The 18,010-nt window shown below is 37.0% G+C and overlaps 1 protein-coding gene across 9 annotated transcripts in view; it reads left to right on the plus strand.

The window, feature by feature from the left end:
- Plekha1 (pleckstrin homology domain containing A1) overlaps positions 1-18,010 on the plus strand; it is a 51,345-nt gene that overhangs the window by 10,719 nt on the left and 22,616 nt on the right. For 8 of the 9 annotated variants that reach the window (XM_069988211.1, XM_069988214.1, XM_069988215.1 and 5 more), the window contains exons 2-5: positions 2,580-2,740; positions 6,726-6,782; positions 9,467-9,512; positions 14,954-15,051. In XM_069988211.1, the coding sequence (XP_069844312.1) occupies positions 2,600-2,740; positions 6,726-6,782; positions 9,467-9,512; positions 14,954-15,051 (342 nt within the window). In that variant the 5' untranslated portion in view covers positions 2,580-2,599. The remainder of the gene's footprint in view (positions 1-2,579; positions 2,741-6,725; positions 6,783-9,466; positions 9,513-14,953; positions 15,052-18,010) is intronic. The other variant, XM_069988220.1, reaches the window with a different exon arrangement.

Raw genomic sequence — 18,010 nt, forward strand, 5'->3', positions numbered from 1 at the left:
CTGTTCACAGCAATAGAAATTGTTTTCTGAAGTACATAGTCTTGTACCTCACACTACAGTCAATGTTGAGAACATCTGTGTTACCTCCTGAAGCACCTCTTTAAAAATCTTCCTCTTCCCTGTAATCTGTTCTCTGTCTCCATAGTCTTTTTTTTTTTTTTTTTTTTGTCGGTTGTGGGGCTTGAACTCTGGGCCTGGGCGCTGTTCCTCAGCTCTTCAGCTCAAGGCGAGCGCTCTACCACTTGAGCTACAGCGCCACTTCCGGTTTTCTGGTGGTTTATTGGAGATAGGAGTCTCAGGGTCTCTCCTGCCCGGGCTGGCTTTGAACCGCGATCCTCAGATCTCAGCCTCCTGAGTAGCTAGGATTACAGGCGTGAGCCACCAGCGCCCGGCTCCATAGTCTTTTAGTCTTCTTTCTTTCACTTAGCAAAATAAATTTGAGATTTATCTGTGATGTTTTGTATATCAAAAGTTTGTTTTTCCAAGAAGTATTTCATAGTATTAGAAATACTACAGTTGAGATTCATTTACAGTTGAAGGTTGCTTCTGGTTTTTTTTTTTTTTTTTTTTTTTTTTTTTTTTTTTGCCACTTATGGATAGTGAATGATGTGGGAAGGGCCTGGGAATGTAGCTCGGAGGTTAAGTGCTTGCCTTCCATGCATGAGGCCCTGTGTTCCATTCCTTAGCACCACATAAACAGAAAAAGCCAGAAGTCGTACTGTGGCTCAAGTGGTAGAACGCTAGCCTTGAGCAAAAGCAGCTTAGGGACAAGCACCCAGATCCTGAGTTCAAGCCCCAGGACTAGCTCTTTCCCTCCTCCAAAAAGAAAAAAGAAAATGATACAGGATAATTCAGAGTTTGTTTTTCATCTTGTGTCAGATTTTTTCAAAAATCTATTTTTTGAGTAATTTGTCTATTTCCTGTAAATTGCCAAATTTGTTTGCATAAAAGTGTACAGTAATATCCATTTAATGTCTGCAAACTGTACAATATAGAACCTCTCTGAAGTTCCTCATAATGACTATTGTTTGCTCTGCATGGTCTATCCACATAGCTGTATTTTAGGTTTCACTAGTTATATGGATCTTTTTAAAAACATTTTTGTATTGTTATTATAAAGATGACGTACAGAGGGGGTTACATACATAAGTCAGGTGAAGAGTACATTTCCTTGGCGGATTTTTGTTTTTTTGTTTTTGTTGTCTGTGGGGCTGTGGGCACTTTCCCTCATCTTTTTTGCTCAAGGCTAGCTTTCTACCACTTTTTAGCCACAGCACTACTTCTGGTTTTCTTGTGGTTAATTGGAGATAAGAGTCTCATGGACTTTTCTCCGGCTGGTTTCCAACTGCCACCATCAGATCTCAACCTCCTGAGGGTTACAGGCATGATTAGGATTACAGGCATGAGACACCTGTGCCTGGCTAGGAAGAGTGCATTTCTTTTTGGACAATATCACCCCTTCCCTTGCTCTCTCTGTTTTTCCCTCCCTTATTTATCTTTTTAAAGAACCAGCGTTTGATTTTAGTTAATTTTTTAAATATTTCTTTTCTATTTTCATTAACTTTTAACTCTATTTTTATTAGCCTTTTAGGTGGAGTATCATCTTACTGATTTAGATACTTTTTTTTTTTTTTTTAAGTAAAGCCTTCCTTTCTTTCCTCTCTTCTTTTGCTTTCCACCTCCCAACTTCCTTTTCTTTGTGTATTGTGGGTTATATTGTTTGTCCTTTTACTTTCCATAGTGTGGCTTTGCTGACTTCATCCTGTGGTGTGTTCAATAGGTTCCTCTATGCTCTGTATTTTCGTAATGTGGTAGTTGATCAGCATTAGATAAGCCTGGATTTTGTTAAATTCACTGCATAGGTGACTTTTGAATGGCTTCTATTTGGAGGTACCTGCTTAGCCCTCTTTTTTAGCTAACTTTAGTTTACAGAAATCTAAAGGGTTTTAGAGAGACAAGATGATGAAGAATTTAAGAGTCCTAGAACCTAAGACTCTAGGTTTAAGTATTGATTTTTTCCCCCTACTAGTTTTGTAGTCAGGACAAGTCTCCCCGGCAGTGTTAATATCTTTATCTGTGAAGTGGAGATGAAGCCTGCTCAAAGGTTGTTAGGAAGATGAAATATATGTTTCATAAAAAAGAACCTAAATACAGATAGGTGGTCAGTAAATACTAGCTTTTATTGTTAGAGTCTTTTGACTTAAAAAATATTCTGAAACAACTGAAAAATGTAGCATATCTTGATTTGTAAGTTAGTTTGGCTCATATAGGTTTATTTTAGGGGAAAGAGTAACTAAACCATTCAACAGTGTTGAGTTCCAGGCCCTTCTTTGTCTTGGTCAGTGTCAACAGGTGACTTAGTGAACATTCATACTAAATTTACTTCCTTAAGTGATTTTTCTGGATGCTTCAGATATCAGTGTGAGTTTATATTATGTAGCCTCACTTAACAGGGGCTTTTTGTTTAGGCTTCTTGTTGAACAGATTGTGCCAGTACTGTACAAAGTGAACCTCTATGTCCTCTGGGGAATGCTTATCTTATTCTTAGGGAGTTTACTGTTAATGTCTTTATTTTGCAGTGTAATGTTCAAGCCCAGAAATGCCTTATGTGGATCGTCAGAACCGCATTTGTGGTTTTCTAGATATTGAAGAAAATGAAAATAGTGGGAAGTTTCTTCGAAGGTACTTCATATTGGATACCAGAGAAGATAGTTTTGTATGGTACATGGATAATCCACAGGTTTGTAAAAGCCACAGATTGCCTCTTAAAAGCACATAAAAGTTCTATTTATTAAAGCATTTGACATGCTATATAGATTTAGGATTTGTCTTTCTAAACAGTATATATTTAGATTTATCTCCATTACCTTTTTCTGCCCTGTACTCCTGACCCCTACTGTCTTGTTTAAATTTTAGAAAATGAAACTAGATTTATTTGATTATACTTTATGCCTGTATAAACATATTTCCATTGGGAGAGAAATGCTATGTTAGAAAATTCCTAAATGCTAGTGTTTGATATCTAGTTGGAACTCTTGGACATAATGTAGTTTTTGTTGTTGTTTTGGTCAAACTTGAGCTTTAGTCCTTTGTTATGCCATAGTGAACTGAAATGCAATTTGATTTATTGTTCCTTACAAATCACTGGGGAACAATGTCATAAATCAAAAACAAGAATCCTAGTTTTAATATATGTGAGAGACTTGAAGTTAGAAATCATCTATTAAGTAATTTTAAACTTTCCCTACTGTGGAACTCTTCAAATAAAAATTGTTATAAAGGTTAAAAATGGAGATTTTATACATCATAAAGTATATAGAAAGCAAGTGTTTCTTATGTAGGTAGGGAATATGAGGTCTAGGGATAAGTAGGGACTTGTAGGAGGTTCTATTTTGTTTCCCCAGTAACTGGTAGTATTCTTCACTGTCCTATACAAATTTCAGATTAGATATGTTCTAGTATATAAATGTTTATGTGGAATTGGAGTTATAAGAGATCTTAGTATTAGTTCAGTCTCCTCAATCAAGGTTCTCAAGTTCATTTTAGAAGATGTTTGACTTACACATATCTAAAAAGTACTTTTTATACTTAGCATAGTATCAATTATAATGTAAGTTTAGTCCTTTACTTATAGGTAGCCTTTCAAATTTTAGGTAGGTTCTATTTTAACTCAGTTTATATTATTTGGGTATTACATATTTCATACTTTTTTGCTTGGAACTCATTGCTCTCGTCAGCATCCTTGCCAGGCTTTTGACACCTTGTACCACTGTATCTCTATGTGCAGTCATCTTTTTTGGAAGGTAGATACTTGGTTGTACAACCACATGATTATTACCTTTATTATCTTTATTTACAGTGAAATAAAAAACAGGTTAGCAACAATTAAAACTTTTTACTTTTTTTTCCTTCTAAACATGTCAATCCGATTCTTCCCTTCTTTGTCCCTTTGTCTATCTGGGGCACAGTCCCCACACTGACTTCTTTTTTCAAGATAAACTGTGTCTTACTTGACTCCCTCTGATCTGTTTTCCAGATCCCAGCTTGTGATTCGTCCACAGGCAGGGCACAGGTTTCTCCCTGCAGGCTTCTGTCTTCCCAGGGTCTGGATGACAGAAATGGTTTCTTCTGAATTTTACGCCTTCGCAGTAATTCACTTTGGCAGGGAGGGAACCTGTTAAAGTATGAGCTCAGCTATGTCTTTTTCACATTGAATGCAGGGCACTGAGCATGCTTAGCTACACCCCCTAGCCTCACGTATTCTCATAGGAACTTTCACATGGCCAAATGATCCTGTTGTAGTTAGTGCATTGGTAGTGCAGGATTTTAAACTTTTTTTTCCCCCACTTCTTACTATTTTTATTTCCTCTTACAGAAATCCTTAAAAATCTTGATTCTGCCATCGATTATATAAGTAATAGCTTTAGCCTTGTTTTACCTTTAAATGTAATGATCAGTATATACCTATCCTGGCAAACCTCTTGCTAAGATTATTTGGTTAAGTAATATCAAATTGGCAATTTATAGCCATTTTTTAATTACTGAAAAATTATTTTAAACAGTTCAATTTGCTGCTCTTGTCAAGGTGCAGTGGTGAGGTTATATTGAATGTAATAACCTTGTGAAAGGTAGCTCGCTTGACCTGCCTTAGGGAGCCATTTCCTTTTCACTGCTTTGTATACCACTGACCATTGCTTTGAAAACCCATTCAGGTGTATTATAAGGGATCAGTTGCAGCTTTATGTGTTGGAAGTTGGAAATGGTAAAGAATTAAATAGTTTTCTAGGAAGTGAATTTGGCAAAATAAATTGAACTCCCAGGTAACATATAGCTTGTTTCTCTTTTAAATGTATGATTAATTCATTATTTCTTGTTGTCAAATAACACATTTTAAAGTCCTCCCCCTTTTAAAAAAATGGGCTTGACAATATTTATATCACTCCATTCATAGAAACTGGTATTTTAAGTTGAACTTAGGGCATTACATTTGCTAGGTAGGTGCTCTAAAATTTAACCGTGCCTTTAGCCTTTTATGCTTTGGTTATTTTTGAGGTAGGGTCTTGCTTTATGCCAGGCTAGCTTGAACTGTGATCTTTTACATGTATTTCCTCATTTGTTGGGGAATGACAAGTGTGTACCTCTGTGTTCTTCCCCTCCCCCCATACTGAGCACCTTATACTTGCTAAGCTGGCTCTACCACTTGAGCCACATCTGCAGGTTGGCCTTTGCTGATTATTTTGGGGATGGAGTCTAGGGGACTTTTTTGCCTGGGCTGGCTTTGAACTAGGATTCTCTGATCTCAGCCTTCTGAGTAGTGAGGGTTAGAGACATGAGCCACCTGGCTTCTATCAGTCCTTTCATTGATATATTATTACTTTCTCATAGATTTTTAAATTTGGGTTTACTACTTCCATCTTCCACTTCTATAGTCCATCTAGTTTATTATATTTCAAGATATATTGAAAATTGATTTTGATTATAGATCTGCTTATATATCTGATTTTAAATTTCTTTTCTTTTTTTTTTGGGTCCAGTCGTGGTGCTTGTACTCTGGGCCTGGGCGCTGTCCCTCAGCTCTTCAGCTCAAGGCTAGTGCTCTACCACTTGAGCCACAGCGCCACTACCGGCTTTTTTCTTTTTGCTTATGTGGTGCTGAGGAATCGAACCCAGGGCTTCAGGCATGCAAGGCAAGCGCTCTACCACTGAACCACCTTCCCAGCCCTGATTTTAAATTTCTTATGTCTTTGTTTTTAGTTAGATTGTCTATGTAGCTTCTCAGCCCAAATTTCTAAACCACCTTTTTTTTTTTTCTTTGTTTTGTGTGCATCATGGAACCTTGGGCCTTAAGCACCCTAGGCAAGTACTCTACCACTGAGCTATATCTCCAGCTCCCAGATGATCATTTCTCCAACAGCCCAGCACCAGAGCTTTGTCAATCTAGTACAGGGATTCTGAGCTTTCTCAGCTGCTTGCTGAGAAGCTTGTTTTTAGCCTGGAATGTTCTGTCTCCTGCTCTTTGTGTTTCAAAGTTATGTCCAGCTTAATTGCTGATTATTCCTTCACAGCCCTGATAGCTTCAGCCAGAAATTATTCCCTCTTCCTAAGTCCTTAGCTTAAGCTCCTTGTCACACAATCCCCATCCAAGCTTGTTAAGAAATAAGAATATTTTCTATGAAAGTTACAATTACCCACACTCTGCATGAGATTTAAAGAGAATCAGTTAATACTTTTGAAGAAATATCAGGGTAGATTAAGTATGGTAACATAACACTAAACCATTTAAATGAGATGAAAGTATACTTTTTGTGGGATGTATTTGTTAAAGTTTTACTAGGACAAAGCTTTTTAAAACTTGTTAGAATTATGTTTATTTTATGTCTTTAAGTATTTTTTCCCATTGCTTTCAGGACAAAATATGATCTTGTTTTTGACTCTCATGAAAAATTTGAGTGTTTAGTTCCAAAGATTAATGTAGCCTTTTAGTTTCATCATGTATCATGATGAAACAGTAAGGTTTAGCTTTGCTATCCAAGTTATCTTTTGTTCTGTGTGTGTATGTGTAAAAGTAAGTCAGGACTTTACAAATGCTAAGCAAGTAGATACTTAAACTGAGTAAAGTTGATTCGTAAAATATAATATTAAAAATTGAATTTCTTAACCATTTTTAGAATATGTGGAATTCATGATGTTTGGAAATTAATTATGTATTAATAATTTGTTTTTAGAACTTACCTTCAGGATCATCACGTGTTGGAGCCATTAAACTTACCTACATTTCAAAGGTAGTCTTTATACATTGTGTTACTTTCTATTACAATCCCTCAAGATGAAAGTGAGCAGTAGCAGTAGATACCTTGCTATATTACTTGGTGATGTTCAGGTTTTATGATGAAAGTGATACAGACCTAATTACTATGGTTAGAAAGTTCCTTAATTGATAAAATTGAGAATATGAAATGGACTCAAAGGATTTGGTGAATTGTACAAGTTAATGGCTTGACTTTTATGATCAAGTACACGAATATCAGAAAAGGAAGCAGTCACAGGTATGATGGTATGTGCCTGTAATCCTGGTACTACAGAGGCTGAGACTAGAAAATTGTGAGTTAGAGGCCTAAACTATAATAGTGAGACACAAAAGAAAAAAGAAAAAAATAAAGGAAAAATCCGAAAAGGAAGCTTTATCTTGAGAAGTTCTAGAGATGAAATATGTATTACCTATTTTTAGATTGTTTTTTACTTAAGTCCAGTTTTGACTTTTTTTGGCTTTTTGTTTGTTTTTGGTGGTACCAGGGTTTGAACTTTGGTACCTCATGAGTCACTCAACTTGCTTGTTCACAGCTGCCACTCTACCACTTGAGCCACATCTTCACCCTAGTTTTTGCTTGCTATTTGGAGATAGTCTCCAAGACTTTTTTTTTAAAACCTAAGCTGGCTTTGAACTGTAATCCTCCAGATCTCAGCTTTTAAGGATTATACACGTGAGGGCTGGGAAGGTGGCTCAGTGGTAGAGTGCTTGCCTTGCATGACTGAGGCCCTGGGTTCGATTCCTCAGTACCACATAAGCAAAAAGAAAAAATCCGGAAGTGGCGCTGTGGCTCAAGTGGTAGAGTGCTAGCCTTGAGCTGAAGAGCTGAGGGACAGCGCCCAGGCCTAGAGTTCAGGCCCCACACCCGAACCCCCCCCCCCAAAAAAAAAGGGGATTATACACATAAGCCAGTCTTACTGGGCTTCTATATTTTATCTTAGTGAAAATTTGAACCATTTTTATCTTGAAAGAATGATTCTTTTCATTTTTTTTTACTCTGCCTCTTTTAATTTCTATTTTCTTGTTGATTTGATATTTTTGAAATAGTTTTTTTTTTTTAATTTCAAAACTTTAGATTTTTTTATTGGTCACATAGTTTTCCTTTCTTTTATTTTGAAAACAGAAATATTGACATGATAGCCTTTTGGGGATTTTGTTGTTGTTCTTCGTTTTCCACAGAAGCCATAAAACTTTGTCAGTAACTTAAAACACATATAAGAGGTAGCAACAGAGTGCTATTAATTGTGCAGGTACTGTTATGCATATGTTGTGGTCTTTTAACAAAGGCAGATCATCTTAACAGAATATCAACTTAATATCAGTTGGATATCAGTGTGTTTAGAAGACATTTTTATGAATGAAGTAATTTGTGACCAGTGTTACAATAGAGACATTCACTCTCATTGACAAAATATCATTCTAGCCTTTGAATAATATAGGTTACATATTTAAAATATTTTCTGTTTAAGTCATATTGTATAAATTTACAAAAGACAAATATTGAATAACCCAAATGTTCCTATAAATTAAGGTATTTAAAAAATACTTCAGGTAGCTTGTAGCCCAGCTTCTACAGAGACTGTTACTAAGAAAGATAGGATTTTATTGTAAAATAAATTGTTTGCTTGAGTGCCTACAGTTCTTGTATACTGTAATGTAAATGTACTGCCCCACATTTTTACACCAAAGAATTAATGTGGAAAGGCCTACTTTATTGGAATAAGCAGTTGAAAATGAGAGAGATGGCTTGCTTCTCTACTTACATCTTTTCAATTTTTAACCTAGTCTTTTTAAAAATGGGAGATCATGCTTGAAGTATAGTATTGATTTAATAAAATAAGTAGAAAGACTGACCAGCTGCTTTCCTTCTGTCTTTTAAAATACAACCTTCCTTTTTGTGCAGTTAACTTTTTGTCTCTAACGTCTAGCTTATTGAAGTTTGTACTTTACTTTCAATAGGCCATTTTTTTCCCCTCAAAATTTATTTCTAGAACTAACTGCAGTGTGACTCAGCTGTGAATTTTATAGTTGGAATCAGGACCCCCAGACTTGAATTTCTTTTAAAAGGTATAAGATGGTACAGTTGTATGTCCTGTCGCTGGACAGCAGCATGGCAGCATGTCTGGTCACAAGTGGGCTTTTCTAGTTGCTTCACTTCCAAAGTGACGCCCTTTCTCTGGGGTATTGTTAAGAGTAGATGGAGTACCATGTTGACTCCTCAGAGCAATGCCTTTTAGTGTTTGGGATTTTACCACAACATTGGGCAATGTCATGCTTGCCCACCACCATTTTGCCTACAGTTTGGGAATAGGCAATAGTTTCTATGTTCATTGAGGACATTTTGAAGATTTTTTTAAGCTAAAATATTTCTGTGTGGCCCCAAACCCACTGTTGCACTTTCAACTGCCTCACATTTCCTTTGGAGTAGAAAAGTTTCTTCATAGAAAACATTGGAAATATCATTTGTTTTAAGCATATTACAATTGGGATGCAGATCCTATATTTAATTAGCTGTTCTTTTTCAGTTTTTAAAGTTTAGTTTCAGATCTATGTACTATATGTGTATGGGAGATTGTATGTGTAGACATTCACACAGAATTTGAGTTTGGTTCTAGCAGCAATTGAAGAAGTGAGTAACTCATTTCTCTCTCTCACAAGGTTAGTGATGCAACTAAGCTAAGGCCAAAGGCTGAGTTCTGTTTTGGTAAGTAGCCTTATTTTATGTTAGAAATTTTAAAGTAGACAGATGTACTTAGATCATATTTTTCTGTGAATTATTCTAAGGCAGATTCCCTTTCAACCACCATCCAATGAAGAAATAAACTTTTGACTCTCATCCCTATCTAAAAGCCTCTCTGTGTCCCATTCTACGTAAAACATGGTTCTATGTCACTGCATCCATCTGTAACCATGATTTTGGTGTTTGTAATCACCTCTAGAAGTATACTTTGTGTTATTCCATATTAAACATAGAAGTGTGGACACTAGGTTATAAAGCTGATGTGAAAGTAGAAGAAGTACTATTAGGGAAGGGGAAGAGGACCAAGGAAACAGTGGGTAGGGGTGGGGTAGGGTGGTAGGAAGGTGGGCTTAATCAGCACAATCAATGCACAAATGGAAGTATCACAGTGAGGCCCACTATTTTGTACAAGTAGTGTGCATTAACTACAGTTCTATAATAATTACAAAGTTGGAGTCTGTTAAGACAGTGTGTGATAGTTGAAGCCAGAAGAATTAGTACCCTCTTAAAATACGTTTGTGGGTCCTAGCAGTGAAAGGGACAGAAATGAGGAGATCCAAACTGGCATAAGAAGGAAATATGTTACATTGAAGTAATATAAGATACTTTGGGGATAGAAGTACTGTTAAAGTTCTTTATTCTCTTTTGGTTGTAAAGAGTGTCCTTTTCTTAGATGCTTGGAGTTTGAACTCTGGGCTTGCAATTGCTAGGCTAGCACTCTGCCACTTGAGCCGCATTCCCAGTTTTCCTTTGCAGGCTGTTAATAAGAATGACAGTCCTGGGGGTGGGGGTGAGGGAGGGTGGGAGATGGGAAGGGATGTGAAGGGGAAACAAAGGAGGAGGCAACAATGCTTGATAAGAAATGTACTCATTACCTTGTAACCCCTCTGTATGAAATTTTCACAATTAAAAAAAAAAAGAATGACAGTCCTTTGGAGCCCTCCACTAGTGAGGACATGGCCACTTCCTGTTTGCCACCAGTGACACTAACTCTATAAGCAGGTAGTGATAGTTATTGCAGCTTGTAGAAGACTGTCTTTCTGACAAGTAGGAGTCAACTTAAGTTTTAAAGTTTCTTAGATTTGATAGAAGAGTAAGCCAAATGCCCTCTAAAAATCTGTTCAGCAGAACAGAGTTCAGAAGCTAGCCCAGCACCTGAAAGATAAGGACAGAATTTTTCAGTGATACAGGTGTGGTATGGCTCAAATATAGACTATCTCTTTAAATGTTAAACTTTTAAAATTTATTGTTTGAATGTTCAGTTTTATGCATGTGATCTATAATAAACCAATTCTTTTATATTTAGAAAAAAAGTGACAATCCTATTTATCTGATGGCAGTTCTACATATCCACTTGGGCAAAGTATAAGCAGGATAAAATAAAACTGTTCAGACATCTTCTATCATGCATTTATCACTACTGTGAAACCATTTTTAAAAATAAATGTTTACCACATGTCTTAATTTTGGTTGCTGAGAAAATGCCTTAGAGCTTTGTAAATGAAGGCTACTGGGGTGAGTCAAGTAACAAAGAACTTAGTATTTTAGAATAGATAATATAGATAATGTACATACTTCAGACATTTTTCTGTATAATTTCAAATCTCATAGTTTGAAGGAATAATATAAAGTAATAGACTCAACATTCAAAATTGTTCCTATTTAGAAAACATGATGTTAGAACAAAGGTTAAGATTAGTCTTTCTGTAGTTTCTTAGACCTCTAATACTAGTGGGAATAGGAAAAACATTCATAAAATGCTTGCTTTTAGAGAGAGAGAGAAAGAGAGATTTCTTTTGGAGTTGGCAATGTATCTCTTCTCAGCTTGTCCCAAAACAAAGCATGTGGGAAGAAGCATTCAAACCGTCTTTGACGAAAGTAGGAGACATGTTTGTGTGCCCCTCGTTATATAATTGTGGAGGCTTGATGGGGAATGGGAAATGACGGCAGAAAGAGGAAGACACTAATAAAAAGCTAACATTTTCATGGTCCTACCTCACCCTGACTCTACATCATTTAGGTAATGAAATACACTTTTGAGGGAAGTAACAGTGAGGAAAATCTAAAAAACAGATTTTATTTGAATGACTGTATTTAAAACAAACCCTAGTTCTTACCTTTATCTGGATTAGGTGAGCAGTCACCTTTCCCCTATCCCAGTGGGCAATGAGGTGTGTGGTATCTCCAGAAATAGAATTAATGAGGTGCTATATCCTTGCAGATTCTAGTCTCAGAAAAGGGAAGGAGCTAAGCATCAAATAGGAGAGAGACAAGAAAATGGGACAGAAATAAGAAAAGTGAAACCAGGTGGATGAAGTGAAATGGCACAGATAGCCCTGTGCCCTGCAGGTAGCCCAGAGAATGTGCAGCCAGATGTCGATGGAATAAAACCTGGGTACCCCCAAGAAGAGCCCTACTGGCACTGCCATCCAGACATTTCTACTAGGAGAATTTGCTGTATGGTGAACTCTACAAGTTAGCAACTCCACATCCCAAGAAAGTGCCCAATGAATCTTCATATTCCCTCCTTTTAAAATATGAACTGCCAATCAAAGATGATTTAATATTTGAGGACAGTTATCAAATGCATAGGAAAGGAACATGAAGCAATGTGTAAAAATCAGGAAAGTTAAAAAAAGTGGAGCAATGGTAAAGAGAGGTAATAGGAGAAAAGTAAGAAAATTATACCCTTATCACTGAAGTCCAACATCTCACAGACAAGATGATAAAGAATAGATAATAGAGAAAATATGATAAAAGGTCTCATTACTTCTTGATTTGTAGCCACATTTGAGCTATAACCAGTAAATCCTATCCTGTGAGAAGAGTTTTGTTTGCAATTAAGATAATGTTTCTGCTTTAGTTTTTATCTGTTTGCTTTTCATCTCATGGTAAAGATTAGACGTAACACTCATATGAAAAGGCAGAAACTGCACAAGCCTCTGGGGATGCACATTATTCCTGATGAAACCCTTGCTAAAAGGGTAGCTAAAAGTGTCCTAGTTCTGTCTTTTACTATTCAGAGCTTTTTCTCCCCTTCCTTCTACCCGTTCCTCCATTGCACACATACCACTTTCAGTAATTTGCTGTATGTTTTCCACAATACTTACATAACCCTTGGAAATCTACAGAGTATGGTGATGGGGAGATTGTTATCACTCCTCAAGGAAAGCATGGATGGCACTCACACTTTGTAGATGAGAAAAACAATGCAGAGATCAAATGATGTTTATGAGATGGCAGTAATTGTAAGACCAAAACTGATTCCAGACTTGGATTTTTGTACAGTAGATCTCTATGCCACTTTTGTCATGAAATAATAACGAGTTTTTATTTTGATCATAAGATACGTTAATCTCTCTCAGTCCTGGGGGAAAACCCCAAACCTGTGCATGCTAGAAAGTGCTTTATCCATCCATCAAGAGTCTTTTGTAGAGGCATATTGGCCTCTCTCTTCCTAAAAGAAAGGTTCTTATCTAAATATTATTTGTTTGGAAATATGTGCAATATTCATTTATTGCGTAACAGGTAATTTATTAATAAATGTGTAATTTATTAATAAATGTTTAGATTTTCAAACTCTATAGTGTACTGTATAGATGCTCAGCCCAGCATTGAGAAAAACAAACTATTAGGAGGAGAGCTCACTTTGAGTCCAAACTGGAATGCAAAAGCATTGCTAGGAATTAAAAATAAGTTATTTGTTGACAGATGTATTGTCCTAGTGAGTTGTTAATCTTAAAATATATTTATAGTATTTACAGTTTCTCCATCTTACAAGGGTAAAAGAACAGCTTACAATGTGTGAAATTTCTTGTTTCCAGCCTCGTTCTGTAGCACTTCACAAGATAGGCCTTTGACTTCCTTTTTGAGACCTTCAGCTCACCAGGAAGGTCTAGGTTAGAGTGCTTTGATCATAGTCCCACTTTCAAAATCTTGTGTGTTTGAGAAATAACGTTTTTCCTTGAGGGTCTTCATTTCCCACTTCTCTTAGTCATGTTCATTTGGGTGTTAGTAAAGTTAGTAAAGTTTTGGAGATTCGGGAAGTCATTTTTACATTTGAATAAAGGGAACAGTGTAGCTGATCAGAAACCTTATCTCCTTGAATAGTATTTATGTTTTTCCAAATAAATACATAAGATATATAGTAAGTAAGTTTAATTCAAAAGCTGACTGGTAGTTTGCAGACAACTGTACATTTAGATGCTCTTTGTTTTATAAAGTAAACAGACCCAGTTCTTGAGAGGTCAGTGCAAATTACATTAAAACTCCACAAATGTATTGCAGTTTTTATAATCTTAACTTAGCTGGGTTTTCTAAATATTTGGAATGGAGAGGCATTAAAGGAAAAAACATTGATAAAAATGTTTCTGCTTGATGAGAGATACTGTGAACAGTGTGAAAATAAAGTGGTAGCTATGAACAGTGCTTGTAATACAACAGAAAGAAGGACTATAAAAGCTCCCATGAATTAGTGGTAAACAACACAGGTATATTAATAAGATGTACACAACTGTCACAAAACAAATATAAGTGACAGACATTAAAAAATGACTTTGTTGCAGCAATCAAAGAAATTTTACAGGTATAATTATCTACTGATTAAGTTGTCAGAGTGCTGTATCAGTCGAGATACAGTCAAGAAAACATGAGATACTGCAGTTCCAAAATTGTCTTGGGGAATTGGTAATCTAAATGTTGAAAGGTTGAGAGAGCACAAAGAGAATGTTGAAATAATCCAGAAATTAGACCCTATCTGAAGTAGCTCTCCAGAGGGGGAGAGATAAAAGAGGAAATAGTGTGGAGGAGCAGAAAGTTGAGCTCATGACCCTTCAAGGCTGGGTCGGGTATCTGAAGGCTCTAGCTCTGTGGTTCTGTGCTACTGGTGGTTCTGTGCTGCTGTTGGAGGGAGATCATCAAGATTAGAGCCAGCCAATCTCATCCTCCTCAATTCTATTTTCTGTGACCCTGTCATTACTTACTACTGGCAGAACATGAAACCTAGGGATTGGTGTTTGCAGATTCCTAGACCCATTGTCCAGAGCCTTGGGGTTGAGAACAAGAGCTATATAATTAGCCTAAGTGCTAGTAACCAGGCCTGGTTAAGGGTATTAAGTGAATGACTTTTCATATGCAATTTGGAAGACAGTTTGCTAATACCTACAAAAATTGCAAATGTGAATTCTCTGTGACTCAGTAAAACTGTCAGGAAAATTATCCTATAGAAATGTTAGTCAAGCTATGGAGATGCATATGTGATGTTTCATTGTAATGTTTTATCTAATTTCAAAATTGGAGATAGCCAAAGTGTGTGTCATGTTAAATCTAGCAAGATTTTTCAGCTGCTGCAAACATGAATTTGGAAGTAACAAGTACAATATCTCATGTTTCTTTTTTCTCGACAGTGATGAATGCTGGAATGAGGAAGTATTTTCTACAAGCCAATGATCAGCAAGACCTAGTAGAATGGGTAAACGTCTTGAACAAAGCTATAAAAATTACAGTAAGTTTCTTTTTAAAGTTTTTACTATATGGAAGTAATCTTCACACTTTGAAAATAGCCCTACTGAATGTCATCAGCTTGCCACAGATTTCATACTTCAGCTTCCTTAAAAAGATGAAAGTGAAGACAATTTCTTGGAGACTCTTAGCCCTTTCATTGGCCTGTAAATGTTTTCACCTAGCAAGTGCCTTATAAGGATGAATACTATTGCCGGGCGCCAGTGGCTCCGCTTGTATTCCTAGCTGAGATTTGAGGACCAAGGTTCAAAGCCAGCCCAGGCAGGAAAGTCCATAGGATGTTTATCTCCAATTAACTACCAGAAAACAGGAAGTGGTACTGTGACTCAGGTGGTAGAGTGCTAGCCTCGAGCTGAAATGCTCAGGAACAGCTCTCATGCCCAGAGTTCAAGCCCCATAGCTGACCAAAAAAAAAAAAAAAAAAAAAAAAAAAATATATATATATATATATATATATATATATTATTGTAGATTTAAGTAATGTTTGTGGGGAAGATTCTAGTATCATGGAGAGTCTTGCCTGAAGGGCATGAGTTTTACTTCTGGAGTCCTGCCACTACTTGGGTGATGGGCATAAGCATTCTTGTCTTTGAAGCCATGAATGTGGGAGCAGGACAGTGGAGTTGAATGGCTGAAAGATTAAGTACAGGACTAGGTAGCACGTGACCCTGTGGCCCTAAGGAGTTGTGTCAAGCTCCCAACTTCTTCCTTGAGTTCCAGGGGTTGGTACCTTTGCACTCTTTTCAACATTATAACCCCTTCTAGCCTTTTTTTTCTGTTTGGTTTTCTAATGAACATTAGTATTTCCTGAGGCTTTACATCATACTTCAGGCTTTGTACTAATGGTTTTATTGTGCAAACACTGGAAGAAAGTGAGGTTTAAGCTGGGTGCTGTGATCCTAGCTCCTTGGGAGGCTGAGATCTGAGGATCATGGTTCAAAGCCAGCTCATACAGGAAAGTCTGTGAGACTCTTATCTCCACTTATCCACCAGAAAACTGGAAGTGTTACTGTGGCTCAAAGTGGTAGAATGCTAACCTTGAGCAAAAAGGCTTAGGGACAGCACTCAGGCCTTAAGTAGAAGCCCATGACTGTCAACCCCCAAAACAAACAAAACTGCAAGGTATACAAAGATTGAGTTACTTGTAACAAGGAGATGGGGAGCCTAGGCTAGCCTACCAGGCTCTGGAGCCTGCACTCTGAAGTGCAGTGAAGAAAAAGCCTTCACCCGATAACTTTTGTTGGTAAAACCAAAGCAAGTTTCCTACTGCTGCTACTGAGCAAGTACATGGATCTACTCCCTGAGCCTTGCTAGGCATTTTCCTTATACACATAGAAAAACATGTTGTAGGCTGCCTGGAACAGCTTGGGAAGGAGTTCCTGTATGGGATCAGTTGATGTGTGTTTACTAAAACGTATATTTACTGTCCCTAAACCTGTGCCTTGAAATTCAGCGTGTATTAGTCACGGCTAGTGTCTATCTGAAATGTATGAGTCCCTGTTTGTATAACACAATAAAGGGTTAATATAGTTAAATCTGTTTTCAGACTTAGGGTGAGTTTTCTGTCTTGCAGCAGAACAGCTTGTTACCACATGACAGAAAACGCCCACACACCACATCTGATCTGTACATGAAGCAGAAGTTATTTTGGGTTTGTGCAGTTTCAGGAAAGCAATGTTTTGAAATGGTTCAGAAGTATATATTCTTCAAAAATTTTAGTTGATCCTTAACTCTCTTAATAACTATTCTCTACTTGGAAAATTTCTGTAGAAAGATAGTATGTAGTAACTTTATTAAATCCAGTTTTTAAAATTTGTAATAATAAACAATGGTTTCTTAGTATTCTAAGAAAAAAGTAGTGATCACCTTTTTTTTTTAACCAATTGCTGATGGTTTATATTTAAATTCTTTGAAAAATTAGTTTCTATTTTAATACATGTGCAGCTTGCTTTCCTATGGAATCACTCCAAATAACATTTTGGTCAACTGTAATTGGTGGTCTGTTGAGTGAAAATTTTTAGAAATCCAAAATTAGAGTTTGAGAATTAGTGGTTTCAACATAGAGATAGTTAGAGGGGAATGGGTGAGAGAATGGTGATTAGCTATTACCTTGTACTTCCAGTAGTTTTTGTCGTCTTAGTGAACTGTCCTCCAGCACCATGGCCTGCATTTCCTTACTTTGCCAAAGTCTGTGTGAATGTGGATCAGCATTTTAAATTCTTTTCCTATTACTATTATTATTATTATAAAAAAGGAGCAAAAATAGAGGAACCAGTCTTTTTTTTTTTGTTGGTCATTGAGCTTGAACTCTGGGCCCTGGGCCCTGTCCCTCAGCTCTTCAGCTCAAGGCTAGTACACTACCATTTGAGCCATAGTGCCACTTCCAGTTTTCTGGTGGTTTATTGGAGAGAAGAATCTGACGGACTTTCCTGCTCAGGCTGGCTTTGAACCACGATCCTCAGATCTCAACCTCCTGAGTAGCTAGGATTACAGGTGTGAGCCACCAGTGCCAGGCTTAGAGGAACTGGTCCTAAAGGGAGTATCTGTGACTGAAGTCTGAAAAAATCAAAATTTAAGGTATATTTGCATCTGTTTATTTGTTCTCAGAGTGTTAGGCCCTTTTTTGATATTAAGGAATATTCAAGGGCTGGGAAGGTGGCTCAGTGGTAGAGCACTTGCCTTGCATGCGTGAGGCCCTGGGTTCTATTCCTCAGCACCACATAAGCAAAAAGAAAAAAGCTGGAAGTGGTGCTGTGGCTCAAGTGGTAGAGCACTAGCCTTGAGCTGAAGAGCTGAGGGACAGCGCCCAGGCCCTGAGTTCAGGCCCCATATCCGACCCCCCCCCCCAAAAAAAAAAAGGAATATTCAAGATGGCTTATGATTAATCCTAAACAGAAATCCACAGGTTTTAGTTAGTTATTTTTATGTAGGGTGAGATCAAA

This window comes from Dipodomys merriami, unplaced genomic scaffold, assembly GCF_024711535.1.
Source record: "Dipodomys merriami isolate MVZ:Mamm:240054 unplaced genomic scaffold, mDipMer1.0.p SCAF_35, whole genome shotgun sequence".
NCBI classification, from domain to species: Eukaryota; Metazoa; Chordata; class Mammalia; order Rodentia; family Heteromyidae; genus Dipodomys; species Dipodomys merriami.